Source organism: Hyla sarda, chromosome 9 (genome assembly GCF_029499605.1).
Source record: "Hyla sarda isolate aHylSar1 chromosome 9, aHylSar1.hap1, whole genome shotgun sequence".
Classification (NCBI taxonomy): Eukaryota; Metazoa; Chordata; class Amphibia; order Anura; family Hylidae; genus Hyla; species Hyla sarda.
In genome coordinates, this window is record NC_079197.1 from 33,208,183 (window position 1) to 33,232,414 (window position 24,232).

The 24,232-nt window shown below is 42.1% G+C and overlaps 1 protein-coding gene across 7 annotated transcripts in view; it reads left to right on the top strand.

The window, feature by feature from the left end:
* Positions 1-24,232, top strand: part of DENND1A (DENN domain containing 1A) — an 810,600-nt gene that overhangs the window by 118,059 nt on the left and 668,309 nt on the right. For all 7 annotated transcript variants that reach the window (XM_056541264.1, XM_056541257.1, XM_056541259.1 and 4 more), the window contains exon 3: positions 22,259-22,302. In XM_056541264.1, coding sequence (XP_056397239.1) covers positions 22,259-22,302 — 44 coding nt within the window. The remainder of the gene's footprint in view (positions 1-22,258; positions 22,303-24,232) is intronic.

Below are 24,232 nucleotides of genomic sequence, written 5' to 3' on the forward strand. Positions count from 1 at the left end.
TGATGTCACACCCCACCCCCTCAATGCAAGTCTGTGGGAGGGTGTGTGACTGCTCTGGCCCTGAAGTGATCTCTGTTTCTTTTTTGTATGGAATGTGTCATCAGAAAATGAGCTTTTGTTTAATAAGGTTTCTGGGCTTATCTGGGGTACCAAATGTCATCAGAGGGTCTTTCTGGCAGCCAGGTAGCCTCCCACCAGAAGAACTCCTCTGCGGGTAAACGTGATGAGGCAGAGGAGGTGGTCAGGGTAGCGCTCCTCAGACCACCTGGAAAAGCTTGGTGTACCTCTGTTTGGCGGCAGTCGGGAACGGAACCAAGGAGCACAGTCCCGATGCATAAAACAAAAATAACCCTTCAAAACGCATTGTCATTCAGTGCAGTTTTTGATTTCGCAGCTAAAGTCTATAAAGAAAATAAGAAAAAACCTGCAGAGGATCCACAACAGAAATTGCCTTGTCTTGTGTCAATGCATGCTTAAGGAAACATTAGACACGTTTTATCCTTCAGCAAAAAGAAAATCGTCTCTTATCAGCCAAACCAAAGTCTTCTCCAAAAGGATATGACCCTCCTCTGTAGACAGCTGTATGTACAGAAAGGCATTTCCTCTCTACAACCTTACTAGTATACAGTACAAAGTTTTTAAGCTATTGTGCTCACTTTTATGAACACCACATAAAAAGCACAGGACCCCTTTTATTTCTTAGTATCAGCTACAATAGGAAAAAGAGCGGTTTCATGAGAGATGCTGCTGCAGCATTGTATATTTTTAGCGCAAGTTCTAGAGCCAAAATGAAAACGTTGTAACCAGTATTCCAGCATCAAAGGGTGACCTGCACCATCCGTATGCTATAACCTACTACATCTGCTGCCAAAGCAATGTGCCATTTCCTACACTGCAGTTTACTGCATCTTCCAGCTGTAGAGTCTAAGGCTAGGTTCACACCATGATTTCACACCAATTCGTTTCAATGGCCTAAGTGTAGTCAGCTAGTTCGGGTCATTTTCTCAATGTATCAGAGTTTTATCTCGGTCGGAAAGTCATGTTTCTCAGTCCAAACCAAATCTTGTATACGATCAGGAAAATATTAGCGGATTACACTTGGGCCATTGAAATGAAAGTGGGTTAAAGTTGAAATCACCGCTCTGCCCGGCCCTGGATGTCCGAGCAGAGCAGGGGGCAGATGGCACAGGGTGCCGGAGCAGCGAGGGAACGGCGATCGCGGCGGGAACGGCGGCAGTAAGGAGGTGGCAGTGGAGGCAGCAATGAAGATCAGTGCTGCCTTCTAGGAGTTGCCAAACTACAACTCCCAGCATGCTGTGAGTTGTAGTTTTGCAACATCTCGAGGGCCACAATTTAGAGACCATTATACAGTGGTGTTCAAGCTGTAGCCCTCCAGATGTTGCCAAATTACAACTCCCAGCATGCCCAGACAGTTCAGGCATGCTGTAAGTTTTAGTTCTGTAACATCTGGCCCTTCAGATGTGGCAGAACTACAACTCCCAGCATTCCTGGACAGTCTGGGCATGCTTGGAGTTGAAGTTTTGCAACATCTGGAGGGCTACAGTTTGGACACTACTACACAGTGGTCTCCAAACTGTTCTCCTCCAGTTGTTGCATAACTACAACTCCCAACATGTCCTTCGGCTGTCTGGGCATGCTGGGAGTTGTAGTTATGCAACAGCTGGAGGCACACTGGTTGGGAAACATGGAGTTAAGTAACAAACTCAGTGTTTTTTTTTCAACCAGTATACGTACAGCTGTTGCATAACTACAACCCCCAGCATGCACGGACAGCCAGAGGGCATGCTTGGGAGTGTTAGTAGTATGCCTCCAGCTGTATCATAACCACAAGTCCCAGCATGCCCTTCAGCAGTCACTGCATGCTGAGAGTTGCAGTTTTTGCAACAGCTGAAGGCACACTGGTTGCGAAACAAAGAGTTTGTTACCTAACTCAGTGTTTCCCAACCAGTGTTCCTGCACTACAACTCCCAGCATGCACTGATAGACCATACATGCTGGGAGTTGTAGTTTGGCAACAGCTGGAGGCACACTGGTTGCAAAACACTGAATTAGGTAACAAACTCTGTGTTTTGCAGCCAGTGTGCCTCCAACTGTTGCATAACTACAACCCCCCAGCATGCACGGACAGCCAAAGGGCATGCTGGTAGTTGTAGTTTTGCAACAGCTGGAGGTTTTCACCGCCCAGGGTAAATTCACAAGGGGTTATAGCGAGTTCTTGGCTGCAAGCTGGAGATGCAGCAAATGTTCCGCTGCATCTAAAACTCCCAGCGGGAAACTCGCTGTAAACCCCCGCCCGTGTGAATGTACCCTAGAAACACAACACTACACGAACACAAAATAGGTAAGGGTAAAACACTACATATACCCCTATACAGTCGTTGTCCCCCTTTTACCCCTTATGAAAAAGTAAAGTTGGGGTCTACTCCAGCATGTTGTAAAAATGTATCTTTTTTTTCCACTAACATGCTGGTGTTGCCCCATACTTTTTATTTTCACAAGAGGTAAAAGGAAAAAAAGACCCCCAAAAGTTGTAACGCATTTTCTTCTGAGTATGGAAATACCTCATATGTTGACGTAAAATGCTCTGTGGGTGCACAACAAGGCTCAGAAGTGAGAGCGCTATGTACATTTGAGGTGATTTGCACAGGGGTGGCTGATCGTTACAGCGGTTCTGACATAAACGCAAAAAAACACACATGTGACCCCATTTTGGAAACTAAACTGTAATAAGGGATGCAGTGAGCATTTTTATGCCCTACAGGTGTCTGACAGATTTTTTGAACAGTCGTCCGTTAAAATGAAAAATTTTATTTTTCATTTGCACAGCCCACTGTTCCAAAGACCTGTCAAGAGCCAGTAAGGTTTAAATGCTCACTGCATCGCTTATTACATTCTGTGAGGGGTTTAGTTTCCAAAATGGGGTCATATGTAGGGGGTACACTGTTCTTGCACCATGGGGGCTTTGTAACCGCACATGGCCCCCGACTTCCATTCCAAACAAATTATCTCTCCAAAAGCCCAATGTCGCTTTTACTCTTCTGAGCATTGAAGTTTGCCCGCAGAGCACTTTACATCCACATTTGTGGTATTTCCATACTCAGAAGAAACGGGGTTAAAATTTTGGGAGGCTTTTTCTCCTATTACCCACTTGTGAAAATGAAACATTTGGGGTAACACCAGCATTTTTGTGAAAAAAAAATCAATTTTTTCATTTTCACGTCCAACTTTAGCGGAAATTTGTCAAACATCTGTGAGGTGTTAAGGTTTACTGTACCCCTGGTTACATTTTTTTGCTGTTCTGGCACCATAGGGGCTTCCTAAATGCGACATGCCTCCCAAAAACCATTTCAGCAAAATTTGCTTTCCAAAAGCCAAATGTGGCTTCTTCTCTTCTGAGCATTGTAGTGAGCCCGCAGTGCACTTGACGTCTACACATGGGGTAATTCCATACTCAGGAGAAAATGCCCCCCAAAACTTGTAACCCCATTTCTTCTATTACCTCTCATGGTAATTTATCCTATGGTAATTTGGGGAAATTTTTTTTTTTTTTCATTTACACATCCAAATTTACCGAAAAGTCATCAAACACCTGTGAGGTGTTAAGGCTCACTGTACCCCTTGTTACGTGCCATGAGGGGTGTAGTTTCCAAAATATTATGCCATGTTTTTTATTTGTTTTTTTTGCTGTTATGGCACCATAGGGGCCTAAATGCGACATTCTCCCCAAAAACCATTTCTACTAAATTCACTAAATTGGAAAATTGTTGCTGAACTTTGAAGCCCTCTGATATCTTCCAAAAGTAAAAACATGTCAACTTTATGATGCAAACATAAAGAAGACATATTGTATATGCGAATCAATATATAATTTATTTGGGGTGTCCATTTTCCTTAGAAGCAGAGAGCTTCAAAGTAAAAAAAAAAATTCAAAATGTTCAAATTTTTCATGAAATTTTGGAATTTTTCACCAAGAAACAATGTAAGTATCGACGAAAATTTACCATTATGTACAAGTAGAATATGTCACGAAAAAAACTATCTCTGAATCAAATTCATAAGTAAAAGCATCCCAGAGTTATTAATGCTTAAAGTGACAGTGGTCAGATGTGCAAAAAATGCTCTGGTCCTTAAGGTGAAAATGGGCTTGGTCCTTAAGGGGTTAAACATAAGTTGTGAGTTGCTTTCCATGAATACTATTAGATTACACATTTAGTCTTGGAAATTGCGAATACACTGCTGCTGCTGTCAGTAGTAATTTTAGTCCTAATGATGAATCCTTACATACAAGCTAATGTCTTGAGACTTATGCCCCGAACTATTTTCATTTCAAGTAGTTAAAGAACCCCTCCTACAATTACAAATCAAACGCAAGCAATTAAAATATTAATTATATGAAGTTTTTTCTTCCACAAATAAATATTGCTGTATACTTTGTAGAGCAAATGTTTACTGTTACTTCATAGAAATAATGTAGCTAATATAGCACAAAAGAAGCACATGTTCTAGTAACTAAAAAAAATCATCATTTGAATTTATTTATAGTAAAATGTTTTCTTTGCTGTAAATTAAGAATTCTTGTTTTTTTCCTCTTTGCTGTCTTTTCTAAGGAAAATTTTAGTTTTTCGACCACAATTGACCATTTTTTAAAGTAATTGTTTTGGACAATTTCTTTTTAGTATAAGTGCCCCCTGTTAAAAAGCTGATCACAGGGTGTCTCGCTGTTGGTACCCTCAAAAATCAAAGGGGCATTCCCCTCTTAGAATGTTATCCCCTAGCCATGTCCCCAGCGGTTGGACCCACTTAGGTTACCTAGTGAGATCATGTTGAGAATAGGGAACTGAGTTTCCTCTTAGAATGGAGACGCTGTGGAGAGTCCTGAATAAGAAATTTTTCCTACTTTTTGCTGAATATTTCTAAATTGGTATTTGAAATGTATTTTGTAAACTAGAAAAGCAATACAGGTTGTAATATGGTTGTGCAATAAATATTTGTGATTAAAGTTCTTCTTTGGTCCTTTTTATTCCTCCACCATATTCCCCCCCCCCTCCCCCAGTGATGGGCTTATAGTCTTGAAGGGGTACTTCAGGATAGCAAAACTATCCCCTTTCCTAAGTAGCCGGGACCCACCGCGATCTCCCGCACAGTGCACCCACTCTCCTTCTAAATGAAGCATGTGGAGCACCACATGAAGCTTGGCGGACATACCCCTTCCATGCAGCTCTATGAAAGAGCTGAAGATTCCAGAGTACAGTGATCAGGCTCTCCCATAGAGATGCATTGAGGGGGCATTCCAGCCATCACTTCGTGTTGTGGTCGACACTCCCCATTCAGGAGCAGAGCCGGGGTCACTTACAAGAGATCACATGAGGTCCCAGTGGTCGGACCCCTCCCTCCGCGATCTGACACTTATCCCCTATCCTAAGTTTTTCTATCCCGGAGATCTCCTTGAAGACCCTTTTAGACAGGCTAACGCTTCCATAACAATAAGCTGATCTCAATGCTCCGTGCCCGTTTGCTGATGATCAGTCATATGGCTTTTCATCGTCAGCTGCACATCGACTGTTCACACAGGGCGATGGGAGGCGGATAGTAATAATTTCCATGGCCAACGAACAAATGTGTGCTTGTTCATTGGTTGATTGCTGGCCCTTTTACATGGGCTGATTATTGGGAATGGGTTTCTAGAAATACTCATTCAATTGGTAATAGTCTCATATAAGGAGGCTTTTCTATTGGGGGTTGATTTGTTAAAACTAGTTTTTGGAAAAGGCAGACAAATATCAACTATTTAGGTTGCTTACTTTAAAGGCATTGGGCAGATTTCTTAAAATGTCTAATTATTAGACAGTATAAACCTAGACTAGAAAGTATAAGAATGTATCGGATTTGGAAGTTTGATAAATTTAGTGCATCTTTACACAGTTTACACTACCTTTTTAAATTGACTTAATTACACCATACTCTTACACCAGAACACTGGTTCAGTTTTTGTGTACAGTGTTGCAACTGAAGTCACACCCTTTTTTAGGATGTGGCAGAAAAAATGTCTGAAACACACAAAAATGTACACTGCATGTGTGCCATTTTTGTTGTGCAAATTGGCATATTCAGAATTTTTTTTCTCATTCCCCTAAACAGAAGCCTTTTTTTTATTTAATGGCTGTCTTCCTCTCCCTAAAAGAGCATTCCAGTGTTTAAAAACATACAGTCATGGCCGTAAATGTTGGAACTCCTAAAAAATGTTCTAGAAAATTAAGTATTTCTCACAGAAAAGGATTGCAGTAACACATGTTTTGTTATTTGTGTGTATTGGAACTAACCAAAAAAGGGAGGAAAAAAAGCAAATTGGACATAATGTCAACAAAAAATACAAAAATTGTCTGGACAAAATTATTGGCACCCTTAACTTAACATTTGGTTGCACACCCTTTAGAAAAAATCCTATAACCATCAATAAGCTTCTTACACCTCTCAGCTGGAATGTCGGATCACTCTTCCTTTGCAAACTACTCCATGTCTCTTATTGGAAGGGCGCCTTTTCCCAACAGCAATTTTAAGATCTCTCCACAGGTGTTCAATGGGATTTAGATCTGGACTCATTGCTGCCACTTCCGAACTCTCCAGCACTTTGTTGCCATCCATTTCTGGGGGCTTTTTGGCATATGTTTGGGGCCATTGTCCTGCTGGAAGACCCTAGATCTCTGATGCAAACCCAGCTTTCTGACATTGGGCTGTACAGTGCGACCCAAAATCCATTGGTAATAAGATTTTATGATGCCTTGCACATATTCAAGGCACCCTGTGCCAGAGGCAGTTGGTCTCATCTGTCCACAAGACAGAAGATTTTGGCTTACTCAAGTTGCTTTTTCATGTCTCTGTGTCAGCAGTGGGGTCCTCCTGGGTCTCCTGCCATAGCGTTTCATTTCATTTAAATGTCGATGGATAGTTCTCGCTGACACTGATGCTCCCTGATCCTACAGGACTGTTAGAATATCTTTGGAACTTGTTTGGGGCTGCTTATCTACCAGCCCGACTATCACCTTTCATCAATTTTTCTCTTCCGTCCACGCCCAGGGAGATTAGCTACAGTGCCATGGGTTGAAAACTTCTTGATAATGTTGCGCACTGTGGACAAAGGCAAATCTAGATCTCTGGAAATGGACTTGTAACCTTGAGATTGTTGATGTTTTTCCACAATTTGGTTCTCAAGTCCTCAGACAGTTCTATTCTCTTCTTTCTGTTGTCCATGCTTAGTATGGCACACACAGACACATAAGCATCACATGCTTGAGTTTTTCCACAGTATTGAACGGGGCCAGTAATTTTGTCCAGCCCATTTTTGGAGTTTGGTGTGACATTATGCTTTTTTTCCTCCCTTTTTTACAATGCAAACAAAGGGAATAAATATGTGTATAGCAAAACATGTGTTACTGCAATCCTTTTCGGTGAGAAATACTTAAATTTCTAGAAAAATTTCAGGGGTGCCAACATTTACGGCCATGACTGTATTTGACCTCTGGCGCACACTTCATGCATTGTCTATAGGAGTGGTGGAGATACCGGAGTACAAGTTTTTAAGGGCACTCCTACACACAGTGCTATCGGCCATTAATGTTGCGTACTATACTCAATTGTAGGTGACTTCTTATAAATGCCCACGATTTTCAGTCAATAGCAAGAATAGCAAGTGCTAGTGGGCGCAGCTAGCACTTGTTGTTCGACAATAATTGTGGCCTGCAGCAGGGCCTAACACAGCAAAAAGCTACCATCCATGTGCGGCCTGCTATTATGGATTGCATGTGGCAGATGCAGCCAGTAGCACTGTGTGTTTGGTCATCCTAATATGCCATATGGACAGGCATTGTGCATTAGACAGTGCCTTTTAATTTTCTAAAGAGTCACTGAAAAATTAAAGCTGAAATTTGATTGGTTTATATGGAAGGCCTCTCCTCTGTTCCTCTAAACTAATTTTAATACATCATACTTCCATATTGGTTCTAATACATTTCCTTGTGATTTAGCCTTTTTAGCCATTTGTATCTGCAGAGTTTGGCTAGGCAGATTTGCTTATCTCTTTTTATCTCTGACATTTCAATTTTCGACACACGAATTGTTTTTATACTTTTTGATTATTTCCGCATGCTACGGTGTTACACTATGTATCTGTATGTATGTATGTATGTGTGTGTGTGTGTGTGTGTGTATGTGTGTATATATATATATATATATATAACACTTAAACAGCACAATGTAACTCTAAGTCAATTACACCTCTGTGAAATCACACTGTTCACTCAGGAAACAACACTTATTGACAATTAATTTCACATGCTGTTGTGCAAATGTAACAGACAACAGGTGGACATTACAGGCAATTAGCAAGACACCCCAATAAAGCAGTGGTTCTGCAGGTGGTGACCACAGACCACTTTTCAGTTCCTATGCTTCCTGGCTGATGTTTTGGTCACTTTTGAATGATGGCGGTGCTTTCACTTTAGTGGTAGCATGAGACTGAGTCTACAACCCACACAAGTGGCTCAGCACATCCAGGATGGCACATCAATGCGAGCTGTGGCAAGAAGGTTTGCTGTGTCTGTCAGCGTAGTGTCCAGAGCATGAAGGCGCTACCAGGAGACAGGCCAGTACAGCAGGAGACATGGAGGAGGCCAACAACCCAGCAGCAGGTACCACTGCCAGAGTCCTGCAAAATGACCTCCAGCAGGCCACAAATGTGCATGTGTCCACTCAAACGGTCAGAAACAGACAACATGAGGGTGGGATGAGGACCCGATTTCTACAGGTGGGGGTTGTGCTTACAGCCCAACACCGTGCAGGACGTTTGGCATTTGCCAGTGAACGCCAAGATTGGCAAATTTGCCTCTGGCCCCGTGCTCTTCACAGATGAAAGCAGGTTTACACTGAGCCGTGGAGAACGTTCTGCTGCTTGCAACATCCTCCAGCATGACCGGTTTGGCGGTGGGTCAGTAATGGTGTGGGGTGGCATTTCTTTGGGGGGGGGGCGCACAGCCCTCCATGTGCTTTCCAGATGTAGCCTGACTGCCATTAGGTACCAAGATCATATCCTCAGACCCCTTGTGAGACCATGTGCTGGTCCGGTTGGCCCTGGGTTCCTCCTAATGCAAAACAATGCTAGAGCTCAAGTGGCTGGAGTGTCAGCTGTTCCTGCAAGATGGAAGGTATTGATGCTATGTACTGGCCCACCCATTCCCCCGACCTGAATCCGATTGAGCACATCTGGGACATCATGTCTCACTCCATCCACCAATGCCATGTTGCACCACAGACTGTCCAGGAGCATCAGGAGCATGCCCAGGCATTGTAGGGCTCGTGGAGGCCACACACACTACTGAACCTCATTTTAACTTGTTTTAAGGACATTTCATCAAAGTTGAATCAGCCTGTAGTGTGGTTTTCCACTTCGATTTTGAGTGTGACTCCATATCCAGACCTCCATGGGTTGATAAATTCGGTTTCCATTGATAATTTTTGTGTGATTTTGTTGTTAGCACATTCAACTATGTAAAGACAAAAGTTTTTCATACGATTAGTTCATTCATTCAGATCTAGGATGTGTTATCTTAGTGTTCCCTTTATTTTTTTCAGCTGTGTATATATTATGAATAATGCCGGATAATATCCATTGACTCAGTTGAAGAGTTTAGTGATGCATATAAATAGGGGAATAAGGTCTTAGAGTTGAGGGAGAGACTTGTAAATAAAGCAAAATTTAATGGGGAGCCAGTAATGACTGCAGGAGACGGGAGGCATTGACGGTATTCCCAGTCACTCTGTGTTCTGTTTATTTAAAAAATGTAACCATTGGTAGAATTTTTGCTTTCAAGTTTACAATGGGAACCATCCGTGCATTAACATGCTCGTAAAACAAATTTGGCCTATGAAAACTCAGTATTCAAGCCAACTCCGAGGAACATGTAAACATTAAAATTACTCATGAAAGAATTCAATTGCCCTTGAGCTACAAACCCAACAAAATGAAGTGAGCTGTAAAGATTGTAGGATCGCCTCACCCAGACACGATGATCAAAACTCTGAGTCTGCATCTGTTAGCGATGTGTCCCAAGGCAACTCTTAGCTCACATATTTGCAAGCATTATGATATAGAAGGAGAAGGTGTCTGAGGCTAATTCAGCTTGAACTGCTTTACTGTACTGGCACATTCAGTCCCTCTGGCACAGGGGCTATACTGTGGATCACAGCTTTTGGGCATGAAGAATATTTTAGAACACTTAAAAGAGGCCTAGTTTTTATTCAAATTGCCGAAATGACACTAAAGAAATATGCAAGATATTTTTATAAATGACTCCTGCTTTTGGAGAAAACAATTAACTTATTTTACTCCTAGCTACAATGCATTTGGAACGTTTTCAGACACTTTAACTTTTTTCCTATTTTGTTATCTTGTTATCTTTCTGCCTTATGCTAAAATGAAGAGAAAAAAAATATGTCCCTCCCCCATCATTCTGCTCTCAATACCCCATAATTCCATGGTAAAAACTACATTTTAGAATTTTTTGCAAATATATTAAAAAGAAAAAACTAAAATTTTGCATGGAAAAGTATTGATACTTTTTACTTTGACACTTGAAATTTAATGAGGTACTGTCATTATGAAAAAGTTTTTATTTTTTGTAGTACTACTAAGATTACTTTTTTAACCCCCTTAAGGACCAAGCCCATTTTAACATTAGGAAAAAAAGGGGGGGGGGGGGGGTACCAAATGCCTCTAGACTAATACCATAAAATGGTACATGATGGTGGAATTACAGAAAAAATAGATAAATCGGACTGTGCTTCACTTTAAATGATGTACAAAATTAATATAAAAAATATTACAAATAAGACATAAAATAAATAATGCAAATCTAATACATAAATGCCTCCTACCACAGGGCCCTTGTGGGGAGGTATGATATTTGAATATAAAGCATATATTAAAAATTTTTAAAATATAGCATGTGAATTACGTTCTACCGCTATCCCAATATATTGCAAACCGACATAGTGTACTTTTGTGCGGTACACTCCGTTCTCATGTGATTTAGAACAGTTCACAAAGTGATATAGTTACCAACTCCTAGGGGTAGTTTTGGCTGCCGAGAGATGGATATGTGAGGGCTGTGTCCAGCGCTAGCGTGCGCATACGGTGACGGGCCCGGATGCCACAGGCCAAAAAGGTCACCGGTCACGGAGTAATTGCAGGCTCGATGGCAGATGTAGTGGAGGCTGTGTCCAGCGCTGGCATGCGCTTGCGGTGATGGGCCCGGTTGCCGCAGGCCGAAGAGAAGTCACCGGTCACGGAGTGGCTCCGAAGGTGGAGATGTACTCGGAGATAGATGGATCTTGCTCCGGAAACAAGGAAAGGAAAGCCTCGTGGAAGATCTCTCGGCGTCTGGTGGAATGGCGGATGAATTACAGCCAGGTGTAAAATCAGCAGATGATGGAGTTGTGTCGGAGGTAAGTGATGGCGGTTTGTGGATTGCGGTGGTCATGCGGTAAATATTTCTTTCTCTAGACGCGTTTCAGGGTACTTTATATATGACCCTTTCCTCAGTAGACATATCTCTACTGAGGAAAGGGTCATATATAAAGTACCCTGAAACGCGTCTAGAGAAAGAAATATTTACCGCATGACCACCGCAATCCACAAACCGCCATCACTTACCTCCGACACAACTCCATCATCTGCTGATTTTACACCTGGCTGTAATTCATCCGCCATTCCACCAGACGCCGAGAGATCTTCCACAAGGCTTTCCTTTCCTTGTTTCCGGAGCAAGATCCATCTATCTCCGAGTACATCTCCACCTCCGGAGCCACTCCGTGACCGGTGACTTCTCTTCGGCCTGCGGCAACCGGGCCCGTCACCGCAAGCGCATGCCAGCGCTGGACACAGCCTCCACTACATCTGCCATCGAGCCTGCAATTACTCCGTGACCGGTGACCTTTTTGGCCTGTGGCATCCGGGCCCGTCACCGTATGCGCACGCTAGCGCTGGACACAGCCCTCACATATCCATCTCTCGGACGTCCAGCCAAAACTACCCCTAGGAGTTGGTAACTATATCACTTTGTGAACTGTTCTAAATCACATGAGAACGGAGTGTACCGCACAAAAGTACACTGTCGGTTTGCAATATATTGGGATAGCGGTAGAACGTAATTCACATGCTATATTTTAAAATTTTTTAATATATGCTTTGTATTCAAATATCATACCTCCCCACAAGGGCCCTGTGGTATGAGGCATTTATGTATTAGATTTGCATTATTTATTTTATGTCTTATTTGTAATATTTTTTATATTAAATTTGTACATCATTTAAAGTGAAGCACAGTCCGATTTATCTATTTTTTCTGCAATTCCATCATCATGTACCATTTTATGGTATTAGTCTAGAGGCATTTGGTACCCCCCCTTTTTTTCCTTATATATTATTTTGTACTAGTATTTTTTTGGTGTAAATACTTTCCATTTAGCCTCGATTAATTTATATTGTGAGCTGCACATACCCCAATTTTTTTTTCCACTTTAACATTACTTTGCCCCTAGACATTTTATCCCCTATCCAAAGGATAGGGGATAAGATGTCAGATCACTGGGGTCTCGCTGCTGGGGACCACCGGGATCTCCGCTGCGGCACCGCGCTATCATTACTGCACACAGCAAACTCGCTCTGTGCTTAATGACCGGCGATACAGGGGCCGGATCATCGTGATGTCACGGCACCGCCCCTCGTGACGTCACGGCCCGTCCCCTTAATGCAAGTCTATGGGAGGGGGCGTGATGACTTGTTGTGAGGGGGCGGGCCGTGACGTAATGATGCTCCGGACTGTGTATTGCCCGTCATTACGCACAGAGTGAGTTTGCTCTCTGCAGTAATGATAGCGGGGTGCCGCAGAGGAGATCCCGGGGGTCCCCAGCAGCGGGACCCTGGCGATCTGACATCTCATCCCCTATCTCTTGGATAGAGGATAAGATCCTAGGGAGTAGCGGAGTACCCCTTTAACCCCTTAAGGACCCAGCCAATTTTCACTGTAGGCACACGGCCATTTTTTGCACATCTGACCACTGTCACTTTAAACATTAATAACTCTGGGATGCTTTTACCTTTCATTCTGATTCCAAAATTGTTTTTTCGTGACATATTCTACTTTATGTTAGTGGTAAAATTTTGTCGATACTTGCATCATTTCCTGGTGAAAAATTCCAAAATTTGATGAAAAAATTGAAAATTTTGCATTTTTTTTAACTTTGAAGCTCTCTGCTTATAAGAACAATGAATATTCCAAATTATATATTGATTCACAAATGCAATATGTCTACTTTATGTTTGCATCATAAAGTTGACATGTTTTTACTTTTGGAAGACATCAGAGGGCTTCAAAATATAGCGGCAATTTTCCAATTTTTCACAAAATTTTCAAAATCGAAATGTTTCAGGGACCAGTTCTGTTTTGAAGTAGATTTGAAGGGCCTTCTTATTAGAAATACCCCACAAATGACCCCATTATAAAAAACTGCACCCCTTAAAGTATTCAAATTGACATTCAAAAGGTTTGTTAACCCTTTAGGTGTTTCACAGAAATAGCAGCAAATTGAAGGAGAAAATTCGAAATCTTCATTTTTTATACTGGCATGTTCTTGTAGACCCAGTTATTGAATTTTTACAAGGGGTAAAAGGAGAAAAATCTTCCTAAAATGTGTAACCCAATTTCTCTCGAGTAAGAAAATACCTCATGTGTATGTCAAGTGTTCGGCGGGCGCAGTAGAGGGCTCAAAAGGGAAGGAGCGACAGTGGGATTTTGGAGAGTGAGTTTTTCTGAAATGGTTTTTGGGGGGCATGTCACATTTCGGAAGCCCCTATGGTGCCAGAACAGCAAAAAAAAACAAAAAAACACATGGCATACAATTTTGGAAACTACACCCCTCAAGGCACGTAACAAGGGGTCCAGTGAGCCTTAACACCCCACAAGTGTTTGACGACTTTTCGTTAAAGTTGGATGTGAAAATGATTATTATTATTTTTTTTCACTAAAATGCTAGTTTTCCCTCAAATTTAAATTTTTTACAAGGGATAATAGAAGAAAATGCCCCCCAAAATCTGTAACCCCATCTCTTCTGAGTATGGAAATACCCCATGTTAGGACGTAAAATGCTTTGCGGGCAAACTACAATGCTCAGAAGAGAAGGAGTCACATTTGGCTTTTGAAAAGCAAAATTTGCTGAAATGGTTTTTGGGGGGCATGTCCCATTTAGGAAGCCACTATGGTTCCAGGACAGCAAAAAAAAAAAAAAACCACATGGCATACTATTTTGGAAACTACACCCCTCAAGGCACGCAACAAGGGGTCCAGTGAGCCTTAACACCCCACAGGTGTTTGACGACTTTTCATGAAAGTTGGATGTGTAAATTTTATTTTATTTTTTTTCACTAAAATGCTAGTTTTCCCTCAAATGTAAAATTTTTGCAAGGGGTAATAGGACAAAATGCCCCCCAAAATTTGAAACCCCATCTCTTCTGAGTATGGAAATACCCCATGTGTGGACGTCAAGTGCTCTGCGGACGAACTACAATGCTCAGAAGAGAAGGAGCGCCATTGAGCTTTTGGGAAAAAAATTGTTTGGAATGGAAGTCAGGGGCCATGTGCGTTTACAAAGCCCCCCCGTGGTGCCAGAACAGTGGACCCCCCCCCACATGTGACCCTATTTTGGAAACTACATCCCTCACAGAATTTAATAAGGGGTGCAGTGAGTGTTTACACACCACTGGCATTTGACAGATCTTTGGAACAGTGGGCTGTGCAAATGAAAAATTAAATGTTTCATTTTCACGGACCACTGTTCCAAAAATCTGCCAGACACCTGTGGGGTGTAAATGTTCACTGTACCCCTTATTACATTACGTGAGGGGTGTAGTTTCCAAAATGGGGTCACATGTGGGTATTTCTTTTTTTGCGTTTATGTCAGAACCACTGTAAAATCGGCCACCCCTGTGCAAATCACCAATTTAGACCTCAAATGTGCATGGTGCACTCTCACTCCTGAGCCTTGTTGTGCACCCGCAGAGCACTTAACGCCCACATATGGGGTATTTCTGTACTCAGGAGAAATTGCGTTGCAAATTTTGGGGGTCTTTTTTTCCTTTTAACACTTGTGAAAATAAAAAGTATGGGGCAACATCAGCATGTTAGTGTAAAATTTTTACATTTTTTTACACTGACAAGCTGGTGTAGACCCCAACTTTTCCTTTTCTTAAGGGGTAAAAGGAGAAAAAGCCCCCCAAAATGTCTAGTGCAATTTCTCCCGAGTACGGAGATACTCCATATGTGGCCCAAAACTGTTTCCTTGAAATACGACAGGGCTCCGAAGTGAGAGAGCACCATGCGCATTTGAGGACTAAATTAGGGATTGCATAGGGGTGGACATAGGGGTATTCTACGCCAGTGATTCCCAAACAGGGTGCCTCCAGCTGTTGCTAAATTCCCAGCATGCCTGGACAGTCAGTGGCTGTCCGAAAATGCTGGGAGTTGTTGTTTTGCAACAGCTGGAGGCTCCGTTTTGGAAACACTGCCGGCTCTGTTTTGGAAACACTGCCATACAATACGTTTTCATTTTTATTGGGGGGACAGTGTAAGGGGTGTATATGTAGTGTTTTACCCTTTATTATGTGTTAGTGTAGTGTAGTGTTTTTAGGGTACATTCGCACTGGCGTGTTACGGTGAGTTTCCCGCTAGGAGTTTGCGCTGCGGTGAAAAATTTGCCGCAGCCCAAACTTGAAGCAGGAAACTTACTGTAAGCCTGCCTGTGTGAATGTACCCTGTAAGTTCACATGGGGGAGCAAACCTCCAGCTGTTTCAAAACTACAACTCCCAGCATGTACTGACAGACCGTGCAAGCTGGGAGTTGTACTTTTGCAACAGCTTGAGACACACTGGTTAGAAAACCTTCAGTTAGGAACCAGTGTTCCTCCAGCTGTTGCAAAACTACAACTCCCAGCATGTACTGATCGCTGAAGGGCATGCTGAGAGATGTAGTTATGCTATAGCTGGAGGTACGCAACTACAACTCCCAACATGCCGAGACAGCTGTTTGCTGTTTGGACATGCTGGGATTTGCAGTTTTGCAACATCTGGAGGGCTACAGTTTTAGAGAACACTGCAAAGTGATCTCCAAACTGTGTTCCTCCAGCTGTTGCAAAACTACAAATTCCAGCATGCCCTGACAGCGAACAGTTGTTTGGGCATGCTAGGAGTTGTAGTTTTGCAAGATCTGGATGGCTACAGTTTAGGGACCACTATATAGTGGTCTCAAACTGTAGCCCTCCAGCTGTTGCAAAACTACATATTCCTGCATGCCCAAACAGCTGTCTGGGCATGCTGGGAGTTGTAGTTTTGCAACATCTGGAGGGCTACAGTTAGAGACCACTGTATAATGGTCTCAAACTGTACCCTCCAGATGTTGCTAGGCAACTCACTGACTAACGTCGGATCCAGCCGCACGTCATCGCCGCCCGCCGATCTCAGTCGCCCGCAGCCTCCGTCGCCCGCCTGGATCGGTAAGTGGATCTTCGGCGCCGGTCCCCGTCGTTTCCCCGTCCTGCCCCGCCTGTTGTGGGTGGGCAGGACGGGGTAAATGAAAGTTAACCCCCCCCCCCGCCCCCGATCTGCTATTGGTGGTCGCGTCTAGACCACCAATAGCAGGGATAGGAGGGGTGGCACCTCTGCCACCTCACTCCTATCGCTACAGGGGGATCGTGGGTGTCTTAGACAACCGCCATCCCCCTTATATTCTGGGTCACCGGGTCACTATAGACCCGTAATGACCCGGAATCGCGCAAATCGCAAGTGTGAATTCACTTGCGATTTGCCGCGATTGACGACATGGGAGGTCTGATGACCCCCCCCCCCCCCCCCCTGGGCGTTTGCACGGGATGCCTGCTGAAGGATTTCAGCAGGCATCTCGGTCCGATCCCCGCCCGGCGTGCGGCAGGCTGTCATGACGTACGCTTACGTCAAGGGTCCTTAAGGGGTTAAGGACCAAGACAATTTTATTTTTGCGCTTTTTGTTTTTTACTCCTCGCCTTCTAAAATGTATAACTCTTTTATATTTCCATCTACATACCCATATAAGGGCTTGTTTTTTGTATGACCAATTGTACTTTGTAAAGAAACCTCTCATTTTACCATAAAATGTATGGCAAATCCCAAAAATATTTTTTTAGGGAGGAAATTTAAAGGAAAACCACAATTTTGCACATTTTGGAGGGTTTTGTTTTCACACTATACACTTTACGATAAAAATGACATGTGTTCTTTATTCTGTGGGTCAATACGATTAAAATGATACCCATGGCTAGATACTTTTTATATTTTTGTACCGGTAAAAAAAAATCGAAAACTTTTTGTACAAAATCAGTAATCACCTATAACTTTTTCATTTTTCCGTATATAGGGCGGTATGAGGGCTCATTTTTTGCGCTGCCATCTGTACTTTTTATCGATACCATATTTGCATATATAAAACTTTTAGATAATTTTTTGGGAATAAAATGGGACAAAAAAGCTGCATTTTTGGACTTTTTTTTTTTTTTTTAGCGTTTACGCCGTTCACCATACGGGATCATTAACATTATATTTTGATAGTTCAGACATTTACGCATGCGGCGATACCAAGTATGTTTATTAAAAAAAATTTACGCTTTTTGGTGGTAAAATGGGGAAAAACTGACCATTTTCATTGGGTGAGGGGATTTTTCATTTGATTGCTAATACTGTTCAGTGCTATGCACAGGACATAGCACTGATCAGTATTATCGGCTATCTTCTGCTCTGGTCTGCTTGATCTCAGACCAGAGCAGAAGACGCCGGGAGACGGACTGAGGCAGGTGAGGGGACAACCGTCCGCCATTACAGATGATCAGATCGCCATGGCAACGCTGTGGGCGATCCAATCATCTATTTTAACATGCGCATTGCCGCAGATGCCGTGATCTGTACTGATCATGGCATCTGAGGGGTTAATGGCGTACATCCGCGCGATCGCGGATGCTGGCCATTACCGGCAGGTCCCCGGCTGCTTATAGCAGCCGGAACCTGCCGTGTATGACAGGAGCACCGCTCCGATGCTCACGGTCTTACACAGGACGTAAATGTACATCCTGGTGTGCGAAGTCTCCCATTTCTCTTGATTATTTATGAGATGTTTTACACCTTGATTGGAGTCACTTGTTGTAAAGTCAGTTGATTGGACAACATTTGGAAGGACACAACCGTCTCTATATAAGTCTTACAGCTAACAATGCATAGCAAAGCAAAAACCATGCCACGAGAAGGAAACTGCCTTTAGAGCTCAGAGACAGGGTTGTGGTTAAGATCTTAAGAAAGGTATTTAAAAAAAAAATGTGGCACTGAAAGTTTCCAAGAGCATAGTGGCCTCCATGATTCTTATATGGATATGGAATATATTTAGAACAACCAGGATTCCAAGTTTAGTTGGGCTCCCCACCAAATTTAGTAATCAGGGGAGAAGGACCTTGATAAGAGAGGTGACCAGGTACCCAATGCTCATTCTGGCTGAGCTCCAAATATCTAGTGTGCAAATGGCAGAAACTTCTTGAAGTTTAACCATCACTGCTTCTCTAAGCATCATGTCTGGAGGAAATTAGGCACTGCTCATCACATGTCCAATACCAAGCCTACAGGAAAGCAGGAAGACTGGTCAGGATTGAGGGAAAGCTGACCTCTTCATATATATACGGGAGCAGATAAACAAGCTGTGAATATTTGTGAAGGGGTTGAAGTTTTGGGCCAGAGTGAGTGGGAAATGAATTGCTAATACAATATATTTGGATTTTTATTGATTACGGAGAAAAGGCTGCTTATAAGGTATAACACATTTGAAAGAGCATCATCCGCACTAATAACTTGTGTGAGATTCCCTTTAATGAAAACCTTCCTACTAGACAATGGCTCTGAATGGCTTAGGGACAACTCTATTAATGTCCTTGAGTGGCCCAGACAGAGCCCTTACTTGAACCCAATCATACATCTCTGGAGAGACCTGAAAATGGCTTCCACTGACAGTCCCCATACAACCTGACAGGGCTTGAGAAGATCTTCAGAGAAGAATGGCAGAAAATCCTTAAATCCTGGTGTAAAGACCTTGTGGCATTATACCGAAGAAGTACTGAGTAAAGGGTTTAAAGGGGTATTCCGCCCCTAGACATCTTATCCCCTATCCAAAGGATAGGAGATAAGATGTCTGATCGTGGCGGTGCTGCCACTGAGACCCACGCAATCTCGTGCTGCTGTGCAGCACCTGGCATTCGTTTAGAACACTAGGTGCGGCACCGGGGGCTTGTGACATTATGGACACGCCCCCTCGTGATGTCAAGCCATGCCCCCTGAATACAAGTCTGAGTACTTCACAGAGATTGCGGGGGTCCCAGTGTTGGGTCCCCCCACAATCAGACATCTTATAAGATGTCTAGGGGCGGAATAGCCATCCACCATAAGGTGATTTTAGTACGTACCTTGCAGACAGTAATGGACATGCTTAGGAAGGATCTGCGCTTGTCTTGGGGCTAAATGGCTATGTTGTGAGATAACCATAACAGTGTGGCTAGCTGTTTGTGGACTGGTATTTCCTGTTTGACTTTTCTTTTTTTGACTACAAATCCAACAATTCCATCTTCCCTCCCACCCATCAGCCACCCCACCCATTGAAACATAAATGAGCTGCATCCATTCAAATCAGTGTAGTTTTCAATCAGGGTGCCGATTGATCTCTCTCCCACCAAGTGATCGCTCCACCCATTGAAGCAGACAGGCTCCCTGTCATCAGCTGACTACTGAGTCAGGTCTCGGCCGCATTGCAAGCTGGGAAAAATCTGAAACAGTCATTTTGTATGCTGGTGAAAATTTATATTGGAGTGAAAATCACAGAAGAATTGTGAGAAAACCGTCACACACCAATACAGGCACTATATTATGAACTACACTGACTTTTACAGCCCCCTGTAGCATAGTCAAATAAAAAAAATTCCTGGAATACCCCTTTAAATACTAACGTCACTGCAATATTCTAGTTCTTCCTTATTAATAAATTAACAAAGATGTCTAACAACCTGTTTTCACATTGTTATTATGAGGTATTGAGTATAGATTGATGGGGGGAAACTTTGATTTTAAAGACCTCAACATAACAAAAAAAAAAAAGTAAGAGTCGAAAAGCCTTCCAAATGCACTGTACTTGTATACTGGTGGTTTGACTTGGCTGATACTGACATTCCCTTACCCTCTCTATATTCTTTATCGCAATTTTTTACAGCTTTTAATGTTCCATTGTTATGCACAGGACTTAAAGGGCTTGGCTTGTCACAGACATTGGTGGTATACCCCTAGGGTATGTCACTAGTGTCCGATTGGTGGGAGTCCCATTGCTATAATCCCTGAATAATTCTATAAAAGATGTTTCTCATGGTTGAACATTCATATCGTGAGAAATAATGTGGATTTGCATTGCTCCATATGTGTGTTTTTCAGACAATAGTTAACTAAACACCACAATTAAAGCATTTACCACTAACCATGAAATATTTTGCAGCAACAATGAGAAGTGTTACAACCAGTGATTTACATTTCCATTGGTCAGATTAAATCAGTTTTAGTGCCAAATATCTAAAAATTATTGTTTAAGATCCGAAGAATGTTATTATATGGGCAGAGTCTTACCCGATACCAGTACCGGTAAAGTAGGTGGGCATTCGTTTAAAGAGACTATATTACATGGTTTGATTATCTTGCGGGCACAGTCCCACCAGATATTTTGTGTAAGTTGTTCATTGGAGGCTGCAGCCATTCGCTGGCCTCGATGGTCTCTTCCTGCATGTATGACACATAACTGCTGAGGCCAGTGATTGGCTGCACTGTCAAAAGAAGAACATATTTGACATCATTGCTGCAGGCCGAGTAGATGACACCGCAGGAGTGCTAAAATTATCGCCAAGTTTTAGGTTTTTTTTTTCTTTCTTTTGCTGCCTTTACTAAATCTTTGGGAAATCTCTGAAAACCCCTTTAGGGTCTATTCACACATACAGTATCCTGCACAGGATTTGTAACTGCAGATTAGAAGCTGTGCTTAGTCATTCAGTTTACATTGAAATCTGTAGCAGAAAATCCTGCGCATCAAATCTTCGCAGGATTCCACTACGTTTGAACCGCACCTTTGTGGTCTATTCACAAGTACAGTATTCTGCGCGGATTTGATGCACAGGATTTTCTGCTGCAGGTTTCAATGTAAACTGAATGACTGAACATAGCTTGAAATCCTGCGCATGAAATCTGAGAATACGTGTGAATAGACCCTTATGGAGTGTAATTTGATGCACTGATCTCATATACACTCTGTTGTTCCGATGTAACTTGCAGCTCCTTAGTTATATTTGTTAGAACTAATAAGAATCAAATTAATAGAAAAAAAAAAACACTATGGGAAAAAAGTTTTATTAATATTTATTGGCGCTTCCATGTGTTATGAATTCTTTAGACAAATGGTGTTTGTTATACCGATAGCATTTTACGCTATGGAATCAAAGTAGCAGATTGTCTGAGCTGTTTTTTGAGCATCATAGACTAATATCTACCATGTCTGTCAGTATTTTTTATTTTTTTTGGAAAGCTCTTCAATTTCTAAATCTATATACCTGAACATGTGCATATAGTGAATGTTTACGCTAAGACTGAACGCCTCTGTGTCTCATTTTAGAATCAAAGGACAGATAACAAGCACGCTGCTTTTCCCACATCCCCCGGTAGACCAAACGCAGCTTTTAGCTCTTACAAAGTGCTTCTGCTGGCCATTTGACAACAGTCAGCGTTCTTTAAAAATATAACCCTTTTTTCCTTTGGAAGTCAATTTGAAACTGGTTAGTTGTAGTGTCAGGTAACAGTTTAGATTTAATGGGGCAGCGGAGCTTTTTTTCTAACTTTATTTTTGTTCCTCCTTTTTCATCTTTCGGGGGAGGCTAAAGGGAGAGTCTCCGAGAGAGTTCTTTGCTTTTCTCTACACAGACCCAGGCTGCCCTCGCAGGATCCCCTGCCAGGATTTCTATCATCTTCTGATCAAATATTAATGTATGATTCTCTGCTTGCTCATAATCCAAAGCCAATTAATATTATCTGTCAATTATTTACAGATCCGGAGCTGCAGAGGATCTTCCCAGAAGACTTCAGTGACCAGGTTCGGAATGCGTAATTAATTTTTTCCCCCTTTTTAGCGTGACACCGCGTCTTTCACGTCTGATACTTATTTCATGTGCTGTTGCTGATGTCCTTTAATAAATACAGGTGAAATCTTGATTGCCTGAGCAGAGAAGATTTACTTCTAAGTAAGATGTCACAGGTTATTTATCGGGAGATGCTTGTATATGTCTTCATGTATTTGCGCTGGCTTGAAAAATGTATTTGAAAAGCAACAAGAGGGAGGCAGATCTAGGGACAATTTCTTCGCTTTTACAGGGATAGTAAAGTTTCTTTAAGGTTTTGAGGCAGCATGTCTTATCTACCTCATTGGTGCACTATTGTTTATACAGCAGCAAGCTTGCACATGATATCTATATTGATTTTCCACATCTGATCTATTAAGCTGCTACATGGATGAGCATAAGTAAGCAAAACACAAGCTTTACTTACCATTTAAAGAGTCTGTTGAGGATTAGAATAACATGGTTTCTTTCCTTTTGAAAACACTTTTACTACTGTTATGGGAACGGCTAGGTAATTCAGCGCAGCACCTGAAGTGAATATTGCTTATGGAAGAAAGTATCCCTGTTTTTTGAATAAATCCTAAATATAAGACTAAAACTGTTAAATTGGTCAACAATCTAAACATACACATGAGATTAAAATTGATGAATATGGATGATTTAAACCAAAACCATCTTTTATAGGTGAAATGTAATAATAAATTATAGTTTTAGTTGACCGATGGCAGACTGTCACCAACTGGAAAGAGGCTGCCCATTTTTTACATTTTCAACCAGTAGCCAGCAAGATTTTTCATTCAGAAAATATGTTTTGTCCACAAAAAGAGTATCTTCAGAATATTCCCAGAATATCATGTATGGCTAGTTTAAGAACTATAATGGTCAATATGGTATAACATGTGTATGGTTGTTCCATTATATGATCCTTCATTAGGCAGTTGTTTGTTCAATATTTGTTCATACATCAACCTGCTTTTATCTAATGTGTATAGCTACCTTCATGTGTATTGGGAACGGAGTACCTAAGGTCATGTTCACATGGAGTAAAGTGTGCGAACTTTCTGCACATTTAAATAATCCAGCGGGCGCTAGAACCACTTGGTAATGCGCCGCCTCATAATAATAGACTGCAATGCATTTCCAAGCAAATCCACAAAAAGAATAGACCAGTCTATTCTTTTCCCAGACGCCAGAATCTGGATTTCCGCTGCAGAAACATCTGCCGCGGAAATTCCACTGTGTGAACAGTGCAGCAGAATCCCATTCAAATCAATGGGACTCTGCTGCAGCTGAATGTCAGTGCAGGATATTCCTGTGGAACATACCTTAAGGAGAAAGAAGGATACTGCTTAATAACATTAAATATCTCTTTTAATTTCCAATGGATTGCAACCATCCTGGCTGGATTTAAGGGTTGACAGAGTATATTGCCACCTAGGGCAATATTAAAGAAGCGGGCACAATTTTTGAAATAAAAAGTATCAGCATTTACATGTTTTTGTTTAACCAATTGAATGTCCTAGCTGTTGAAAATGACAATATCCAATGATCTATCCCTTTAGGACATTGCCAGAACAATAGCAACTGTCGCACAGGAATGAAAGGAGTATTCTCAGAGGGTCAAATAAGCACCCCCTTACCAGTTCCTACATATCATTGTACAGCCACATGCCATGTAGAGGAACTTAAGCACAGCTTTGTTCAAGTGTTACGAGACTGTCTGCAGTTCTGTGTATAGGCAGGAGAGCCACTGTTTTCGGCTGGGTTCATACCACGTTTTTGCAATACAGTTGCCGTATACATTTTCAATTTGAAAACCGCATGGAACCGTTTTGAAAACCATATGCATTGACTCTCCATTGAAAACCGTATGCCAAACGATGCATCCGGTTGTGTCCGTTTTGC